The sequence below is a fragment of the Notolabrus celidotus genome, chromosome 6 (assembly GCF_009762535.1).
Source record: "Notolabrus celidotus isolate fNotCel1 chromosome 6, fNotCel1.pri, whole genome shotgun sequence".
In the NCBI taxonomy this organism is placed as follows: Eukaryota; Metazoa; Chordata; class Actinopteri; order Labriformes; family Labridae; genus Notolabrus; species Notolabrus celidotus.
This window is the reverse complement of record NC_048277.1, coordinates 7,089,388-7,109,533: the sequence shown is the minus strand read 5'-3', so window position 1 is coordinate 7,109,533 and position 20,146 is coordinate 7,089,388. Positions and strand designations below refer to the sequence as shown.

At 38.7% G+C, this 20,146-nt stretch overlaps 4 protein-coding genes across 9 annotated transcripts in view; 3 read left to right on the top strand and 1 right to left on the bottom strand.

Annotated features, from left to right (window-relative positions):
* The window catches only part of LOC117814159 (cat eye syndrome critical region protein 2), a 56,950-nt gene extending 52,402 nt beyond the window's left edge, over positions 1–4,548 (top strand). The window contains exon 19 of the mRNA XM_034685304.1: positions 1,537–4,548. The gene's annotated coding sequence lies outside the window, so the exon portion shown is untranslated. The remainder of the gene's footprint in view (positions 1–1,536) is intronic.
* LOC117814166 (phosphopantothenoylcysteine decarboxylase subunit VHS3-like) overlaps positions 1–11,930 on the bottom strand; it is a 24,013-nt gene extending 12,083 nt beyond the window's left edge. Inside the window, exons 1-4 of one of the 3 annotated variants that reach the window (XM_034685321.1) lie at positions 11,784–11,930; positions 10,829–10,906; positions 9,726–10,744; positions 9,496–9,622 (exon numbers count right to left, since the gene is read on the bottom strand). In XM_034685321.1, coding sequence (XP_034541212.1) covers positions 10,209–10,744; positions 10,829–10,906; positions 11,784–11,802 — 633 coding nt within the window. In that variant the 5' untranslated portion in view covers positions 11,803–11,930 and the 3' untranslated portion in view covers positions 9,496–9,622; positions 9,726–10,208. Of the gene's footprint in view, positions 1–8,653; positions 9,410–9,495; positions 10,745–10,828; positions 10,907–11,783 lie in introns of those variants that run through there. The other 2 variants (XM_034685320.1, XM_034685318.1) reach the window with 2 other exon arrangements.
* Positions 10,833–20,146, top strand: LOC117814164. Of its 4 annotated transcripts, none has more exons than XM_034685317.1 (5): positions 10,852–10,920; positions 18,553–18,608; positions 18,770–19,129; positions 19,217–19,315; positions 19,590–20,146. In XM_034685317.1, the coding sequence occupies exons 1-5, from the start codon at positions 10,910–10,912 to the stop codon at positions 19,697–19,699; spliced, it is 636 nt and encodes a 211-aa protein (XP_034541208.1). In that variant the 5' UTR covers positions 10,852–10,909; the 3' UTR covers positions 19,700–20,146. The 4 variants fall into 4 exon arrangements, with proteins under 4 accessions (XP_034541206.1, XP_034541205.1, XP_034541208.1 ...); XM_034685316.1 differs by lacking the exon at positions 10,852–10,920 and adding exons at positions 14,694–14,733; positions 18,293–18,328 and having other exon boundaries at positions 19,217–20,146; XM_034685315.1 differs by having other exon boundaries at positions 10,833–10,920; positions 19,220–20,146.
* The window catches only part of ada2a (adenosine deaminase 2a), a 28,241-nt gene continuing 20,254 nt past the window's right edge, over positions 12,160–20,146 (top strand). The window contains exon 1 of the mRNA XM_034685306.1: positions 12,160–12,383. The gene's annotated coding sequence lies outside the window, so the exon portion shown is untranslated. The remainder of the gene's footprint in view (positions 12,384–20,146) is intronic.

The following is a 20,146-nucleotide window of genomic DNA, read 5'->3' as shown; positions in this document are numbered from 1 at the left end:
ATCCTGGAACATCATAAATTTAAACACAGTGTCTTGAAGGGCGGCATGAAAGTGGAAAAAACCGACAGACTAAAAAAGGAACAGGACTCTAGATCTCATTCCAGCCAACACAACCCCTCTCCTACTTCCATCTAATTTTGTTAACAGCCCGTATAAGTAACCACAGCACCAACTAGCACCGGGACAATGTGCCGCAGGTAACAGGAAAACACTTTGTACCTGTGTTTGTCTGGATACTCCCACTGACACTGTGACAGCAGCAAGCAGGAGATCTCTAGACTCTGAGAGCAGAGTGATCTGATCACTCTGTGCTCTGATGGAGGAGTGCAACTAATGTGACGTTAGACGGCCATTTTCATGGAAGATGACAAACTGGTCAGTTTTTGTTTTGCATCAAAAAAAAAAAAGATGTAGCTTCATGTGTTGCAGTTACTTTCCTCCATAATCTACTCAGTGGTGTGTCTACTGCACATGTGCACATCACAGTTGAATTAATTAAACAATATATTGATGGAGCGCTGGTGGCCTAGCACAGTGTTTTTCAACCTTTTTTGAGTCTTACATTAATAAAATCCTGAGTCACACCACCAATCAAAAGTGTTACAAAATGACACATTTAGTCTCTCGATATATGAATCTATTTATCTGAGAGGGGGACTTTCACTACTTCTTTAACTGCGCCAGGGTGAAGCATCACATTTACAATAGCTTTTGCAGGTCGTATTACTGTCTCTGCCACAGTGTGTGGCTTTTTTGATTTGGCTACGAGTTCAGCTACTAAGTTGCTAGCTTTGAGAGCTCTCGCAGACACCGTTGTAGTTTTTCTCATTAAAGTTGCCTTTTCCACCACCAATATTACACTCTTCATCCGGGTTAGAATTTATCCAGGGCCCAGTTTGGAGCTTTCCTTTTTGAATATTCATCCATCGCTATTGTACGCCTACTTCTTATCACATACACCTCTCGCGCATCATTAATTCTATTGTCCCAAATTAACCAGGCCATTAGTGTGCTTTATTGCCACCCATTGGGTGGGTAGCACAGGTCAGTATGACGAGTACTTAATTACTCTGCCAGTCACTACACTGCAGGCACAGATGCACTACATGGCAAATTATTTGCAGCATATAAATAATATTTTTTGGACTATTTAAGTGAAATTGGAAAATGTCCCACGGCACACCTCACGATCTGTCACGGCACGCTAGTGTGCCACGGCACAGTGGTTGAAGATCACTGGCCTAGCAGTCTAAGCGCCCCACATACAGAGGCTATAATCCTTGTCGCAGAGACTCCCGGCTGGGACTATGTCCTGCATGTCTCCCCCCCTCTCTGCTCTCCACATTTTCTGTCTCTCTTCAGCTGTCCTATCATAAAGGCACAAAAAACCCCAAATATCCCCCCCCCCCCCCCCCCAAAAGGATGCTAAAAATGATTCATAAACCTCAGAGCCAAAAACAAAGAAATGGTGCATTGTGGAAAAGTTCATGCCACATTCGTTCAACCTGCTTGACTTCATGTTTCTTTTCCTTTCAGGCATGTTTTTATCAAAGGACAAAGCAGCGAGCCAAAAGGAGGGATGTGAGGGCATGCTGACAGAGACTGTAGAAGGGAAACTTTTCTCACGTCTCTCACTGATTTTCTTACACTGGACTAAAACGTTTGGCTCTGTTGTTGCTCACCAATGGACCAGAGGCTCCGAGCAGGCAGCAGGTGTTTCCAAGATGATGTGAACCCTGGAGCACATTTCTGTTTTACTCAACATGATCAGGGCATTTATGAATTTCTCAATGAAGCTTTGTCTTTCTGGTTGCTTCCAAACAAATAAAATTCAACTTGGATCATCTTGCAGAAATGAAGACTTTTAACCACTCGGCCAACTTGCCAAATAAAGGGATACTGCCTTCAAGAACACTGGACAGCCCTCTCCTCTGTGAGCTGTGACGAAGACAAGAGGGACTTTTATTCTTTGATGCTGTTTTCTGTTCCAACCATATATTTAAACTCAGGTTTAGAAAAGGAGGTACTTTTTGACTGTCACCAGACCCAAGTCAGCTCTCAGACTCCTTCCGATGGCCTTGGTTTCCTTTGTGAATGTATGAGTGAATGCGTGGACCATTAGGACACAGAAACACTGATTAGTCTGAAGCATGAGCTGTCCTGAAAAAGGCCCACTCATTGATCCACTCCCTCACTGAAGTGTTTCTCTAGTTGTGGAGCAAACACATAGAATATGCATCTTTCAGAGCTGCCTTCATCGTTAAGAATGTCTCTAACAGAAAAGGACTAACAAAGATGGTGCAGTCTGTATCCGGCTGCACCCACTCTGTTCTGCACTATGGAGTTTGTTAGTCTTGACATCCTGAAACTGAGTGGCCTTGATAGTCTTATTTTAAATCAAACACATAAATGTATGAACATTGATCCTTACCTCTTGTCCCAGATGAGGAAATTCTAAACTTCTTAACTGTGACTTTTCTGAGCTGGGATATGCACATACACATAAAAACCTACACATTGATCCCCTCATTGTTGTTTTAGGGGCACATTTGTTGCATTCCAGTTCTAAGTTTGTTGCTCTTTGTTCCTTTGCATGGTTGCTTCTTTGAGTGCTTCCTCCTCCCCATGTTAATACTTAACGTATCCTCAGGGTGTACAGTTTCTATATACGGGTATTTTTCTGCATGATTTTAATGAGGAGCAGCGTGAGGACGGTGCGACTGGAAAATCAGTCCAGCTCGTGTGAAGAACAGATCTTTTTGGGGGTTGTTGTCCTGAACAATATTTGGCTCAGCACACTGCCAACCTGTTGGACTTATGTACCATAAAAAACAAAAAAAAAGAACTTTTCTTACCGCTGACGAAGAGTGAGACGGATCACATTTGGGCTTTCTACATTCCTGATGTCACTGTTTGTCAAGACTGTCACAATCTACCTCATCCAACTGCTCAGTGGCATCTACAGACTCCTACATGTACTAACCAGCAGATGATTTGAGCACCACTTTCAGTTTGCAGGCTTACTACACTGATGGTGCAATGGCCTTAAAATACCACGAGAACCCTGAAAGGACACACAGCCAGACATTTTATTTAATCCATTTTACCAGGATAACAATTCATTTCCTGTTTCGTTTCCCTCAAGATCCCCACCTATTCGTCTCCTCATCTTGAAATCACAACCCTGGTTTCCCTGTGACGAGGGCACAAAATCATCATAACTCGTTTCCCCTGAGTTGCAAAAGCACAACACAAACAGAGAAAAAGTCAGAACTAACTTTGCTACTGTGGTGTGGGCGATCACCAGAAAATAATCCTGTTAACACAAGAAAACAAGCTGTGTTATCTCAACATAATGAAATACTTAAATGGAAAAACCAGCTTTGTCATCCTGGAGTAACTGCATCAAAAGTAAACCAGTGTTCTCTTAAGAAAACATCCATCCAGGTATCCAGAAACAACCGGGGATTACTTGCTATCACGCTCAAACAAAGTGAATAAAAAGTATGGTTGTGTGTCTGCTTAGGGCTTCTGTACAATTCCCCACCATCCTCTGTGTCAGACTGTTGTGTCCAATAACCGTCAACAAGATGCTGTCATTATTATTCGACTGTGTTCGAGTCTCATCACAGGTGTACTAGTAAAAGAAGCAATCCTTAAAGTGCACACTATGCTTTGAATAGATGGCACTTTCACTCTCAGTTTCTTAACACCATCATTGGTGTATGATGGACTATATCATAAGTCTGACGTGATGCTCTGCAAGCGCGTCTCTTTAGTTGTACAGGTTGCATGAAAACAAAGTCGGCTGTTTTCCAGTCTAGAGTCTGAAATAGGTTGTATAGAGTTTGGCAGCGTTGTTGGGGATTTCTTTAGTAGTAGGCATCTTTGACTTTGTAAAGAAATTACTGAGGAGGAAGATAAAAGCAGAGAGTGCTGGATGCTGTGATAAAATGTTGTAACATGTCACGCAGGACTTTGTGTTTTATTGAAATAGGGAACTGTCTCAATGCTTAGTGGGTCTGAAGGGCCACTGTGGAGGTAGAGTTCTCACTTGTGCTGTCTTATTTATGAAGGACAGGTTTGATTTTAAAAGTCTGTGAGGTTGTGATACCATTTTATGGTGAACAGATGTGTGTGTTTGTGAGTGAGTGTGTGTGTGTGTGTTTCTGGTGTGTAGAATCGACACCAGATGATCAGAAAGTGTGTATTCAACTCTCACTTGTTTCTGCTGTCATCCCTCTGCACTAGTGAGAACAATTTAGACGTTATTAAATGTGAATCATATTTATTTGCTCTTTTAATAATTTTTGTACATTTTTGGACTTGTTTTAATATAAATGTGGTGTTTGTTTCCTTTTTTCTTGATGTTTTTTGGGCAGTTGTCTTTTACCTCAGTAGCATGGCAGCATTGAAAAAGAAGACCTGTACTTTCGTTTTTCAGTGACGTTTACAAGTTCTTATCTGACTGACATAGATTATTTTGGAAATGGAACAGAATATTTTCTATACTGTACATTTCTTAGAAATAAATAACTTTTTCTCAAACAGTTTTGTTGTGTCGATGTCGATACAAAGATCATTTGAAAGGAAAAACACTTTCCATGTATAGCCACAGCAATAACAGCATATCAGTATGTTTGTGCCTAATGAATGCCACATGTATCTGTTGTTAAAAAAACTGAAGCACCAAAAGTTATGAAATGCGAACACAAAACATGAGGTTGAATATTAGATCTAATGTAGCACCTCACACCATCACCTCTGAATACTGCCCGTCCTCTTCACAAAAACCTTCACAGACTGAGTGAGCCGTCTGTTGGACCCTTCTCTTGTCTGCAGGAGTCTCTGCCCAGATGTGACGTCAGATTTTGAAAAAGAAGCACCACATAGCTCCTCAGGCTTAAGTCAAGCAGCTCTGTGTGAGCTAATGAGTAATTATTCTTTTTTTTGGACCTAATGAGGACAAACTTGGCAGATGCTGCATGTAGGGCTGATTAAAGTCCTTTAATTGAGCCTAAACAGGAAGTCTGGAGAACAGGAACATGTATAACAGTAAACAAACAGCCTTTGACAGAAATTCCTGCTGTAAGAATTCATATTTTTGGATTTTGTCTAATCATGTTAGCCTACCTTAACAACATTATTGGTGTTAATGTGCATATTAACATTATTTAAAAACTGCATTCTTCCACCTAAAAAAACATTGCCCGTCTCCGCCCCTCCCTTTCCTTCACTGCTGCTGAAACACTCATCCACGCCTTCATCGCCTCAAGATTTGATTATTGCAATAGCATCCTCTACGGAAGGGGGTTCCCAAACTTTTCATCCCGTGACCCCCAAAATATAGGTGCCAAAGACTTGTGACCTCCACTGTCCCTCAAAGTGATTTAATGTGGCTTCATTTAGCTGGTCTCAAGAAAATGACCCTACCTATATGAGCATGTGTCTGTGTTTCCTGTGCTGTTATGAATTCACCTACTGCTACTGATGCTTTTAATAATTACCTGTTCACCAACCCTAAACTTAGGAGTCATCTGGCAAAAAGAAAGACAGAAAACTCATTACATTGTCTATTTTCAAGGTTTTATTTCAAGTTTAGCTACTATTTTTGTCAATATTTTTTTTACCTATAATGGGTAAAATTCACTAATTGTAGATAGCTGTTGTCATTCATCTTTTTTATTGCATTTTTTCAGTATTTCTTTGTTCACCACAAGTTAACAAATTATTTATAAGTAGCAAAAAAAACAACAAAGAGAAGAAAAAAAAAATAAATACAAAAAAATACAAAAATAATAATAATAATAATAATAATAAGCACATAATAACAATTAACAGACTAGTTCAAACAAAAAGGAAGATAAACATGGGAAAACAAGGTTAATAATTTTTTTTATAAACAATAATAATAATACATATTTATAGATAACTTTAAAAAAAAACATTCTGGAAGACACCTCACAAACCCCTATTTGTGTCCCGACCCACATTTTGGGAACCCCTGCTCTACGGTTCACCCAACACCCTCCTCAACAAATTACAATACATGCAAAACTCAGCTGCACGACTTCTCACTTCCTCCCGCTCCAGAGACCACATCACCCCGGTCCTCCAGAACCTCCACTGGTTCCCATCACCTCCAGAATACAATACAAGATCCTCCTCATCACCTACAGAGCCCTCCATAATCTAACTCCCTCCTACCTTACCGACATTCTGCAACCATACAATCCCACCCGCAACCTCCGTTCCACCAATGCCAACCTCCTCCTCACCCATCTCACCAAACCCAAGCACCAGACCTGGGGGGACAGGGGTTTCTCTGTCGCTGCCCCCACCCTCTGGAAGTCTCTCCCCCAACACTTCAGACTCTCTCCCTCACTCACCACATTAAAATCCAGACTCAAAACCCACCTCTTTAGAAAGACTTTCACTGTATAATTGATTTTAAACAATGTCTCTGTGTCTTTATTTATCTTCTCTAATTACATATCTATTCTATAATTTATTTATTTTTCTTAGAGAAACTTTTAAAGCGATTTTATAAATAAAATGTATTCTTATTCTTATTCTTATTATTCTTATTCTTATTCTTATTATTAGAATCAGAATCCGCTTTATTGGCCAGGTATGCTTGAACACACAAGGAATTTGACTTAGGTAAACTGTGCTCTCTTTGTACAAGGCATAAGAAATGATTAATTATTAATGTACAACAATGAAGGAAATCAGGTTTATTTCACCATATTAGGACTCATCGGAACATATGAGTCGTTTTCCAAAACCATGACATTTCTCAGTCTCTACATTTCAAATGTTATCTATGTTCTATTTGTAAGTTAAATATGGGCGTTTAATGTTTTGCCAAGCATCATTTTCTGTTTCTGTCCACATTTTACACAGTATCACAACTTTTTTGGGGGATGGTATTGTTTGACAGATTTCTTTTGTTTCCGTTTCAGGGAAATGTTTGTCAAAAGATGTCTGTTTTTTAACAACTCTGCCTTCTGTGAGAAGAAGAAGTCAATTTTGGTTGTTAACTTCGTGTTTTGACTTCTATATCTCGTTATCTTGTCATAACAAAGCTGGTTTCAGTGAAAAGAGCAATTGAAACATATATTATTTCATATATCCAGCAGGGGGAGCCATTGGGCTGACAAAAATCCAACAAATCCAAGAGCATTGTCTGTAAAACTTGCAGTCTTTTTAATTCTAGCTGGGAGCCCTCAACTGGTTACAAAATGTCTAATGCTAAGGAAGAAAGTAATTTCTTTAGAATACAACATCATGAAAACCACTGTTTCTCATACATAAAGAGACAGACACTCACTGACACACACACACACATACACTTTATGCTCATCTTTTTTCAATCCTCAAACAAAACAATCAGGTAGTTTGGTAGTAGTTGGGTACTTCCCATTTTTTGGGATATGACAGTTGAAGGAAATCCAGTTTATTTCTTCATATTAGGGCTCATTGGAAAATACTAGTCGCTGTCCGTGCAGCCTGAAACCATATTTGAGCTCCTTTCATCTCATGTTTATATCATGAGTTTATCAAATAAATTAGAATACGATTCATTCACACACGCTCAGAGATAGTTTTCTTGATATAATCCTCAAACAAAACAATCATTGCCACAGACCTTGGCTTGACCGCAGGAATACAGAACACTATAACGCACGACGCACCGGATATATGTGTGATCCAGCAGTAAAATTTGGGTTAGGTAACTCTTGGTCGAAATGCACCTAGTTAGTTGGGTACTTCTTCACAAACAAACTAACTAACTAAGCTACTTAACTGGTTATTAACTAAGTTACTAACAAGCTAAGCAGCTAACACACTGACTTGTTAGTTTGCAGTGGTGGACAGTACCCAAGTAAAGTACAGTATCTGTACTTTACTTGGGTATTATTTTTTGGGGGAACTTATTACTTTTACTCCACTACATTCAGAAGACAATTCATTCTAATTTTGACTCCACTACATTTCTATCAGTGCTCTAGTTACTCACTTCTTTGGCTTTGACATCAGTTCATGAATTTCCTTCTCTTTTCTGAAATCTGATCCTAAGACAGTAAACTGTGTTTATGTAGTTCTGTTTGTCTCAGTGGTTTAGTCGTACCTGTATATCGTGCGTCTCGAGCAAACACAGAGCAAATTTTACTCAGATCAGGCAGTTCATTCAGAGGTGGTAATGATGGCTATAATTTTCCACATGAGCACCCATGGTCATATCTTCAGCCTGTTAGGGGTTTTTGAAACGAAGAATGATACGTATCATATAGAGCTACATAAGATTTGTTAAATTTCAGATGAACATTTCAAACTAAGTTGTCTGTGCTTGGAGTAATTTAGTTTCTGTTTTTATTCCATGGTATAGTTTTTAGAGATTTCAAGTAATGGTTTCTAAATAAACATAATGTACCAGAATGTTCTCCTATGTATTCTTGACGGCACTCATGCTTTGTGAAAATACGTTTAGAGATCTTTTAAAAAGTACTTAAAATTCTTAAGTATTTTTAAAAGGAAGTACTTCAGTACTTTAACTCAAGTAATAATCTGACTGAGCAACTTTCACTTGTATTGGAGTAATATTTGACCAGGAGGATCTATACTTGGACTTCAGTAATGAAGACGTGTACTTTGTCCACCACTGTTAGTTTGTTATTTATTTGATAAATCAGTATGGTTATTCGTTTCAGATGTTTTGATCCTGTCCTTTACAATCGGATTTCATTCACTCTATTTTTTCGTTGAGTGGTGGATGGGATTTTGTTTTCTTCATGCAGGAAATGTTTAAGAAACAGAAGAAAAAACTTCTGTGAGATATTTTATGGTGGAGTCAGAGATGATATAATGACTGTCTCAAGAAAGTGTAAATAAATGATATTCATTCTTGTGGTGTAGTAACAAGGCTTCTGTTTACAGTCTGGACTGGATCAGGGATTAGCTCACTCACTCTAACCTTTTAATGTTGCTGTTCACTTGTTGTGTGGTTAAGTTAACTGTTAAGTTTTATTTCTGTAAAGAGCTCTAGGTTAGAGTTTTTTGTGCGTTCTTTCCTTTATTGATTATCAGCACCCAGGTCCATTAAAAAACATTTGCATCACAGCTGTTATTGTCACCTTCAATTTCACTTATTTTTGTGATGAAAACTTCACTTTACCAGAACCCTCTGGTTTTATGCTTTTATGCACTTTTCCCTGATACAAACTAACATCTGTGTTTTTTAGTATTAGAGATCTGTTTGATCACTCCTTAGCTCAGCTCCACAAGGACTTGTATAAATATGCAGTGTGAACATTTATAATCATGTCTATTTTTTATATGCAAGTGGCCTTTTTTGTGTTTGTGCAGGAAGATGTTCCTCTCTGAGTTCAGACGTTTTTTTGGACTGCTTTGAGAATAATTACACAATTTAATGATATCACTACTTTATAAATCTAATGTTACTGTTGTTGTCTCAGAGAGGGGTTCACTTACTGAGCGCACTGAAAGAAAGGCTACCACCGCTCTGCAGCAGGTCCTCTGCTCATCCATCCTTCTCATCTGGTCCAGAATATTCTTCTCTCCATGTTCAGTCGTATTCCTCCTCATCGTCACTGCTGGTCTAGGTAAAACAAGAGAGTGAGTCGGGTTAATAATGAACTTATGAAACCATAATCAGAGGTGCAGGAGAATGTCATCAGCATAATCTTTAAATAATACTTTACCTTGACCACATGGATTCAGCCATTACAGCCATTTAAATCCTTATCACTCAGTCCTTTAAATGATCAGTGAGTGGGATGGAAACTTACAGGAGAGTTTTTAATGTTGTGACTGAGTCTTAACTTACCTTTGTCTGCTTCACCTTATCATGAGAAAAAACACTGACAGAGTTAGTTAGAAAAATAATCTCTGAATTACTGAGAGAATAAAAATGTGTAGAACTTTTTAAACAGAGACATTCATCTCTACTTACCTCGTGTGCAGACATCTATTCATCAAGAAATCAACAACAATCGTCATAGTTTGTATTTCTAGTGTGTGGGTGCATGTTTGTGTGTTTATGTGGGTGTATACTTTCCCTTCCTGCAAAGAGTAGGCTCTGTGTTTCAGTCAGAGTCACCGTCCTCGATCCATCTTGTGAACTGGAAAGGACCGTGCCAGGATCTTTGGTTGGTGCTGAAGCTGAGGCCTGATGTGGAAGGAGCTCAGTCTTCAGGGTTTTCTTCACCGCACGTCCTCGGCCTCTTTCTACTTACCTGCTCCGTGCTGCTCTCCTCCCTGCTCCTCTTCAGGAAGAAGTTGAGGCCTGAGGTTGAGGGTGCACACTCTTCTGGACACTGCGGGATGAAGGGTGGACTTGAAGGACCAGCAGAAGGACCAGGGAGGACAGGGGGACCAGCAGAAGGACCAGCGAGGACAGGAAGGCTAGCAGGGTCTTCATCTTCTCTGTCTTCATCTTCTCTGTCTTCATCTTCTCTGTCTTCATCGTCCTCTTCGTCCTCCTCATCCACCTCATCAAGGTCCATCAGGCGTTGGATGTCCTCGTCAAACTCATAGTCAAACATTGAGTCGTGGCCAGATTCTTTACTCTCCTCGTCTGAGTCGTCACTGTCGTCTGGGTCTTCATCTTCTCTGTCTTTATCTTCTAGGTCCTCTTCGTCCTCCTCATCCACCTCATCAAGGTCCATCAGTCGTTGGATGTCCTTGTCAAACTCGAGTGGAGGAATGCCTGCACCTACACCTGCAAGAACAAGCACATCACCATCATCATCGTCACCAACAACATCATCATCATCAGTGGGGATGAAGATTGGAGCATCGTCACCTGGGTTGTCGTCCACAACCATGATGACATTAGGGACGCCGTATTCCTCAGGAGGCTCGATGATGAAGTTCCAAACTTCTGATGAGAAAAAGGTCAGAAAGTCGAGTTTAAATTTTAACATCCTCTTTAAAAATTTGAAATTAGAACAAAATATAGAACATTTCAATTCACATAAGGTTCTTACAGCTGTACTCCATCACTGACTCAGAAACACAGAGGACATTTAACACTCATATCAGATATCAACCACTCTACTTTAAAGAAATGAGGAACACTTTATTCTGCATTCTGCACAATGTTTAAAATCCTGTGAAAAGTCAAGCTAAAAATCAAGAGCTAAACTTTACTGAAAATGTACAAAAAAACTGCGTCATTTATTTCATACGATTTGCCATACATGCGTCATTACGCATGGAGAAGTATGGATACATTTATACAACACCATTAAAGAGTTCAGCCATGCGTAGGCAACAACACGACCTCTTCAGAATAACCTCCGTGACATCTCTGCAAATCAAAAGGTTTATAACTCATTATTGTTTCAGTTTATGGTCTGCGTATCACTGCACGAGGGGTCTCATCCTGGACGCAAGGCGCTCTCATCCAGATTACACACACACACACACACACACACACACACAAATTACTCAATCCCCCCTCCAAAATAAAACCTATTTATAACAAGCAAAGAGCGAGCTATGAAAAATCATCAAGTCAATAACATGCTGTGTGATGATTAAACACAACAATCAGACATCGCTCACTTTCAGTCATGTTCCTCTAACAACATGAATCAACCTGTTTATCTTCAGGGGTATCTATAACTTCATAACTGACAGGTATCAATCAACTACGTCATCATCCAGGTCACCTTACTCTGTGACAGATAAATATTTTATAACGGTGACAATCTAACCCACAGAACTCGGTTAAAATACGCTTTTAGACTGTTTACGTGGAGCCGTGGGAACCATAGATGGAGCTGTCAGTGTTGATGTAGAAATGTCTGTTAGAGACTTTACTATCTCTGAATAGTTGGGTCCTGGTTGATCTCCAGTTTTAGCTTGGTATCTTGTGAGCACCAGATACTTTCTCGTGCGCACGAGAAAGTATCTGGTGCTCACGAGAAAAGTATCTGGTGCTCACGAGAAAAGTATCTGGTGCTCACGAGAAAAGTATCTGGTGCTCACGAGAAAGTATCTGGTGCTCACGAGAAAAGTATCTGGTGCTCACGAGAAAGTATCTGGTGCTCACGAGAAAGTATCTGGTGCGCACGAAAAAGTATCTCGTGCGCACGAGATACTTTCCAAAAAAAAAATTCTACACATGTCACTTTAGGGGCTCCATAGTATTGTGCTGATGTGCCGTGTTCATATCAATGTTGCCATGACTCCGTTTCCGGGTCTGGCGCGTCTTCCTGCTTGCAAAAACTATATTTTGACACACGCGGACTAATCCCTGAAAAGGTTTAGTATGCGTTCACTCAAATATAGCAGCGTCCACACCTCCTCTTCTCTCAATGTGTTCTTCCGCCGAGAGAGAGAACTGTAACAAGGTGAGTGTGTAACCCTTTCTTCATTCTGCTCTCATGTCTTCTTCTTTTAGGATCAAAGCAGTCTTCAACTAAAGCTCATCAGTTTGTGTCTTCTTCCTGACATTTCTTGGAGACATCTTTTCTTTCTCCTTTATTTGAACATGTTCAATATGTTGGAGGTCCCCACGGGAGCAGAGGCTCGTGGAGCTGTCAGTGTTGATGTAGAAAAGTCTGTTAGAGACTTTATTATCTCTGAATAGTTCTTCACAATCGCTGATCCCTCTGCAGCTCTGAGGAGAGACTCGGGGACTCACAGAGCTTCAGGTCTGCTGAGAGAGACTCACTGTGAGTAATGAAAGTGCTGGATGAAGAGAGGAGGAGTGGGTGAAAGACGATGACTGAAAGTTTGCGATCTATGAACTACTGCTTCAGATTGTTAGAAGTGATCTGGTTGAAAATTGTAAACTATTAATCTGAAGCATGAGAGTAAATCAAAGACATAAGGTGTGAAATATAAAGTGTCTAATAATAATAAGCAGCATGTTCTCAGATAAGAACTAAGGAGCTTCTCGTGTTAATATTCTGTCTTGATATGAAATAGTTTATGTTGTTTGTGTTTGTAGTATCAGGATGAGGATGATGATGATGATGTTTACTGCAGACTTGTTCACTCTCTTGTTATGATGGGATTATTTAACATACAAGAGGAGATTGCTGCACTTCATTCTGGTGTGAGCAAACCAAGGAAGGAACCTATGGGGCGCCGTTTGTAAAGTTGTGCACACCGAAACTAACAGCAACATTTCTCCACATTTAGCTCCAAAACTTCATAAAAACGTAGAGTGGTTTTTTAAAAGTCACTTTTTTATCACATTTAGAGAAATATTTGTGATCTTCCTCACATTTAATTTTGTTGTGAAAAATATATTAAGTTGAAATAATTGTTAAATCCAAATGCTAAATATAAATCTAAATGTTAAATGTAAATCTAAATATTAAATCTAAATCTAAATGTTAAATCTAAATCTAAATGTTAAATGTAAATCTAAATATTAAATCTAAATCTAAATGTTAAATCTAAATCTAAATGTTAAATCTAAATCTAAATGTTAAATCTAAATCTAAATGCTAAATCTAAATCTAAATGTTAAATATATATCTAAATGCTAAATCTAAATCTAAATGTTAAATGTTAAATCTAAATGTTGCTCTGCGATCCTAAATATTTAGCTGATATGCAAATTCACACTGCAGCCCAGCGGAAATACCAAAATAAAAGCTTCAGAAAGAGATACAGACTTAGCAATAGCAACTTAGCTTGTTCGTACCATAGACTGGGTTAGTCCTGTCTCTGAGCGTTGTGAAATCCCTTTATAGCCTCCAAAACGGCCTATCCACCATTTTTATGGTGGGCAGTCCGGCTAGTAACCCGTAGGAGTCATACTGACAGCCTATGGTTGGGATATATGTATCGCTTTATGAAGCTTTTATTTTGGTACTTCCGCCGGGCGGCAGTGTGACTTTGTATTGGGCGCTGTTAGTACCAAAATAAAAGCTTAAAAAATTGATACATATATCCTAACCATAGTCTGTCAGTATGACTCTTACGGGTTACTAGCCGGACTGCCCGCTGTAAAAATGCCGCATAGGCAGTTTTGGAGGCTATAAAGGGATTTCACAACGCTCAGAGACAGAACTAACCCAGTCTATGGTACGAACAAGCTAAGTTGCTATTGCTAAGTCTGTATCTCTTTCTGAAGCTTTTATTTTGGTATTTCCGCTGGGCTGCAGTGTGAATTTGCATATCAGCTAAATATTTAGGATCGCAGAGCAACATTTAGATTTAATATTTAACATTTAGATTTAGATTTAGCATTTAGATTTATATTTAACATTTAGATTTATATTTAGCATTTAGATTTAGATTTAACATTTAGATTTAGATTTAATATTTAGATTTAGATTTAACATTTAGATTTAGATTTAACATTTAGATTTAGATTTAATATTTAGATTTACATTTAACATTTAGATTTAGATTTAGCATTTGGATTTAACAATTATTTCAACTTAATATATTTTTCACAACAAAATGAAATGTGAAGAAGATCACAAATATTTCTCTAAATGTGATAAAAAAGTGACTTTTAAAAAATCACTCTACGTTTTTATGACGTTTTGGAGCTAAATGTGGAGAAATGTTGCTGTTAGTTTCGGTGTGCACAACTTTACAAACGGCGCCCCATAGGAACCCGCATCATGCTGTGCGCGACCGGAAGAGGACTAAACTATTACTCTTTAGTCTGACTCCTCTGATGATATTTGACCTCAGTAAAAGTCAAAGTAGTAAATGTTTAAAGTTCAAATACTGATTTGTATGGAAAGCCGTTTGAGCATTTATTCCATATCCTTGATATCAAGCCTCAGTTCCCTGCACTAGTGAGGTCTTTTACAGCACTAGTTAACTAGTTGAATGTTGAAACCCTTACTAGTTAACTAGTCGACAGCAAAAACTCCTACATGTCGACTAGTAAAGGCCAAAATCTTTACTAGTGTTACTAGTCAGAGGGATTTTAACATTACTAGTTAACTAGTAAGCCTATAAAAAGTTTACTAGTTTACTAGTAATGACAAAAATGTCCACTAGTAACACTAGGTAAAGTATTTTCTGCAGGACTAGTTTACAAGTAAGGTTCAAAATTGTAACTAGTGAACTAGTGACAGCCAAAAGTCCAGTAGTAACACTAGTGATTGAGTTTGGCTTTTACTAGCTAACTAGTAAGGCAAAACGATTCACTAGTTAACCAGTAACCACAAATAGAATACTCAGTTGACTAGTGAGTTTCTTTCACACCTTACTTGTAAACTAGTGAGGTGCCAAAGGGGACACTAGTTAACTAGCTAGAGCAAAATGTCACTAGAAATCCTAGTTTGAGTCTTTTGGAACTGACTAGTTAACTAGTAGGGCTGAAAATATTGACTAGTACTACTAGTTAAAATCAAACTGCACTCTACTTATACTAGTTACAGAGGATGCTAATGAGTAGGCGGAGAGATTCATAAACTGAAACGTTCCATTGGCTCTCCAGAGAGAATAACACCCATAAGAAAATTAACCTCTTGAAGCCTGATGATATTTCCCTGATGCTAATCACACAATCTTTTTCACCTTGGCATGATTTTCTATTCAGTATATAAAAGCCTGTACTTTATTTCTGATTTCTTTCCGTTGGCTTTTGAACAGCCATATATTAATCTATGTAGATCATATGTATCTTCTTATTATTATATTATTATTAATAACAATAATAATAATAATAATAATAATAGTTGAGTGCAACCTTGAATTAGATGAAAAAATCAAAAGGGTTGTCATTGCCCTTGTCTGTGTTGCCTCATTCTCTGTTCAGATGAGAATGCTTTTATTTTGAAAGCACACAGGAAACATCTGTGTTACTAGTAGTACTAGTAGATGTTTGCACTTTGATATCACAGATATCAGGGATATCAAAGTGCAAAAATTCTACTAGTAGTACTAGTAACACAGATGTTTCCTGTGTGCTTTCAAAATAAAAGCATTCTCATCTGAACAGAAAATGAGGCAACAAAGACAAAGGGAAATGCAAAACCTTATTTTTTTTAAATCCATGTAAAGCTGCATTCAACTATTGTCCTTAAAACCTGTCTCTAGGATTATCTGTGCTATTAGTTAAACAAAAGGAAATTTTTTAGAAACTTACAAGAAAACTTTTGTGTTCATACAAATGTTTTTACACACGTTACAAGCCCCGGATCTCACCATCTTACCACTCTATACATAAGCAAAAATAACACAACATCAATTACATAATGTGAACACACATTCCTGTGCATCACACATGAAAATGTAATTTTAAATGTCTCATGGTTTTTTATGTGTACATGAGTCAAAAATGTATTCTGTTAAAGCATAATCAGTGAATTGCAATTCATGATAGTACAAAAAAGAAAAAGGCAACCCCTCAAACTGCTGCCTTAACTCAAGTTACAATTCTAAACAGGCCCTTTAAGACTTTTAAGAACACAGAGCAGACATTGACCAATCACAATCATTGTCCCGCCTGCTTCATTTGAATGCCATCCACTAGTGACACTAGTCCAGCATGTTACACTTAACATGTCAACTAGTAAGGACCAAATGTCCACTAGGAATACTAGTTAAGGTCTTTAGAACACTACTAGTTAACTAGTTGGGCTCAAATGTATTCACTAGCTCACTAGTATGGCAAAATGTTTGCTAGTACTACTAGTGAATGGTATATTGACATCACTAGTAAATTAGTGAATCTGTAAGGTTTACTAGTTTAACTAGTGAGGCACACAATGCTTCCTAGTTGACTAGTTAAGGCAAAGTTTCAAACACTCATACTAGTAAAGCAATGTTTAAAATTACTAGTGAACTTGTAGGAGCAAAATTGTCCCTAGGAACACTAGTAAGACTGTTTATGACGTAACTAGTTCACTAGTGAGTCTTAAAACTGTTGTCTAGTAAACAAGTAAGAGCACAAATATCTACTAGTTGTACTAGTTGGGGTCTTTTTTGCCTTACTAGTTAACTTGTGTGAGGCAATTTTTCACACTAGTTCACTAGTTACAAATATAAGTGCTTACTAGTAGTCATTTGTGAGCAACTAGTTGAACTAGTTACACTATAAAACATGACTAGTTAAAATGCATGACAATTGCAGCCCTTTGCTAGTTAACTAGTAAAATGCAAGTGTCAACTAGTGCTTCGCTTTTTCATTACCTAGTACACTAGTAGGGTAAAATGTCTTCAGTATTCAACTAGTGAGGCCAATATGTCTTGTACTAGTGTAACTAGTGGACATTTTTACTCTAACATGTTTACTTTTTAAAAATTAAAAGCATTACTAGTTGACTAGTAAGGTCTTAAATGGCCTCACTAGAACAACTAGTGATTATCTGGATCATCGTAGTGAACTAGTACACACTTTTGAGTCACACTTGTGAAACTAGTGCAGCAAAAAATACCCCAACTAGTATAACATGTCAATTTTATTATTTCAATAGGCAACTAGTTAGCTTTAAAAAGTCTTCATAAGAGCAACTAGTTGAATTGTTAGCCTTAACTAGTTAACTAGTGGGCATTTTTACCTTACTAGTGAACAAGTAAGGACAAATAGACTCTAACTAGTTCACTAGCTGCATTCCTTTGAAGCTAACATGTTAACTAGTATGCAATATGTTGATTAGGGGAGGTGATAATATCAAAATCCTGAGTCCTGATTTGATGTCTTTTGAATTTTGAACATGAGAGCCAATAGAATGCCATAATGAAAAATATTTCCGCCTCTTCATTACCAATTTGTACAACTAGTGTGACTAGTGAGCCTTTTTTCCCCAATAGCTTTACTAGTGAATGCATTAAGCCAACAAGTTCACTAGCAAGATTTATAAAACGTCACTAGTGCAGCAAGTGGATATTTTGGCTTTGCTAGTTGACTAGTGAACATTTGAGACCTCATAAATTAACTAGTAGGGTTCCTTGTTCCATCCCTAGTGTTACTAGTTGACACATTTTTGCTGACTAGTTTACTAGGTACAATTTTGAGCCTTACATGTAAACTAGTACTGCAAAAAATACTTTACCTAGTGTTACTAGTGGACATTTTTGTCGTTACTAGTAAACTAGTAAACTTTTTGTGGGCTTACTAGTTAACTAGTAATGTTAAAATCCCTCTAACTAGTAACACTAGTAAAGATTTTGGCCTTTACTAGTCAACATGTAGGAGTTTTTGCTGTCAACTAGTTAACTAGTAAGAGTTTCAACATTCAACTAGTTAACTAGTGCTGTAAAAGACCTCACTAGTGCAGGGAACTGACGCTTGATATCAAGGATATGGAATAAATGCTCAAACGGCTTTCCATAGATTTGAGTTCAGAGAACTTCCCGTTAACCCATGAAGGTGAGGGTGGAGTGAGGAAGATACTCTCTTTAAATGATGAAGCATATTTTCACAAAGTGACCATCAGAGCTCTCTGATCCCTGCAGCTTCATGCGAACTGGTCTCATGCTGTCACTGACTCCCTCTAGTGACAGAAACACGTCACTGCACAGAGAGTGTTTGAATGATCCAGACAGACTGTAGGAGTGACCTTTGACCTGATGCGTGTGTGTCTCCTCTGACAGGGAGAAGATGATCTCCAGGTTCCTGCTGCTCATGGCGCTGAGCTGCTGTGACTGTGGTTAGTTTCCACTTTCACTTTATCCTCCACAAAGAGAAAAGAGGAGATCCACTTTGAGACTCACTGAAACACTTCAACACTTCCATTAGAAACTCTGTTTACAGACTCACATGTTACGGTGTTTTTCTGCTCCTCTCTTTCCCTCTCTGTCTCCTCTACAGGAACATTAGTAGTGAATGTGGCTCACACCTATCAGGCAGAGGAGAACCAGGACGTCACACTGGAGTGGAGCTTCACACCCAAACCTGACAGCTCAACACAACTTTGCTCTGTCTTCTGTGACATGTTCACTGATCACAATCACAAACACCCAATCCTGTTTCATTTCCATGAAGGAGTCGAGGTCCCACTGAAGGATGAAGAGTTTTCAGGACGAGTCCAGTGTGACAAAGACGTCCTCAGAGAGGGACGAATCAGACTTCATGTGTCCTCACTCAGGACTGAAGACTCAGGCTGGTACAGGTGTGAAGTGTTCACTAACTCTGGTTCCAGCTGGGCCCGATGTCATCTCACTGTGACTGGTGAGTAAAGTCAGTTGAGTAAATCACAAACATCTTCAATCTAGGACGACATGAAACAGTCATCAGTTCTATTATTGTCCTTTACAGCAGCTGTTCATGAGCCTGAAGATCAGAGACCAACAGAGAGACCAGAACCAGGAGATCAGAGACCACCAGAGAGACCAGAACCAGAAGCAGGAGATCAGAGTAGGGGAAGGATCGGCCTCTATGTTGGACTGACAGCAGCATTATTACTGACTGTCTGTGCCTTCAGTCTGTGTGTCATTAAATCTGATCCTAACAACAGAAACATGTTGCATAGCCTCAGAGAGCACCTCAGACATCCCATCAGGACCTCTTAAGAGTCTGAAGACCTGAGCGTGAACTAAGGATGTCTTCGTTTCACTCGTGATGTAAACTTTGTTACAGAAGAAGAAAATAATGTTGGTGTAAGTGAACCTTTCATTGTTCCATGTTGAAGGTTTGAGGTCCAACATGGAACAGGGACCGCTGTGGCTCAGAGGTGGAGCGGGTCATCCTCTAACTGGTCCGGTGGTTTGGTCCCCATCTCCTACAGTCCATGCTTTCTAAAGCAGCCCCTCAGAGAAACGTTGTCTACGTGATCTCATCAGTGGACGTTTTCATAGACGTTACTTCAGCATCAAACTTCTCCTCCATCTCCTGCGGCTGTTTTGGAACAATAAGAAGGGACTACGTTTCTTCAACACTGAACATTGCAGCACCTCTCCTCTCCTCCTGATGGGACTTGGTGATGCATTCACTTGGGCTCGTAAATTAGACTTTTGGTTTTGAAAATGTTCATAGTCATAAATGTTGTGTTGTAGAGCATGTTTTACCCTGGTAGATCTACAGATCTAATCAGGTCCAGAGTTTATTGAGTCTGTTGGTAAAAGTCTCAGCTCTCCATCAGGTGTCATTCAAACCCAGACTGTAGTTTTATACAGTTAAAATTATCTGCTGTCAAAATGCACTGTTTGTAAAGTCTTCATGCTGTAAATAAAGTTATATTTTTTCTGA

Excerpts from the sequence above, each read along its gene's own strand:
- LOC117814164 (XM_034685314.1), top strand. Across the intron at positions 18,609-18,769 it reads GCTGAGCTGCTGTGACTGTG|GAACATTAGTAGTGAATGTG; the intron begins GTTAGTTTCCAC and ends TCTCCTCTACAG. Across the intron at positions 19,130-19,216 it reads ATGTCATCTCACTGTGACTG|CAGCTGTTCATGAGCCTGAA; the intron begins GTGAGTAAAGTC and ends TGTCCTTTACAG.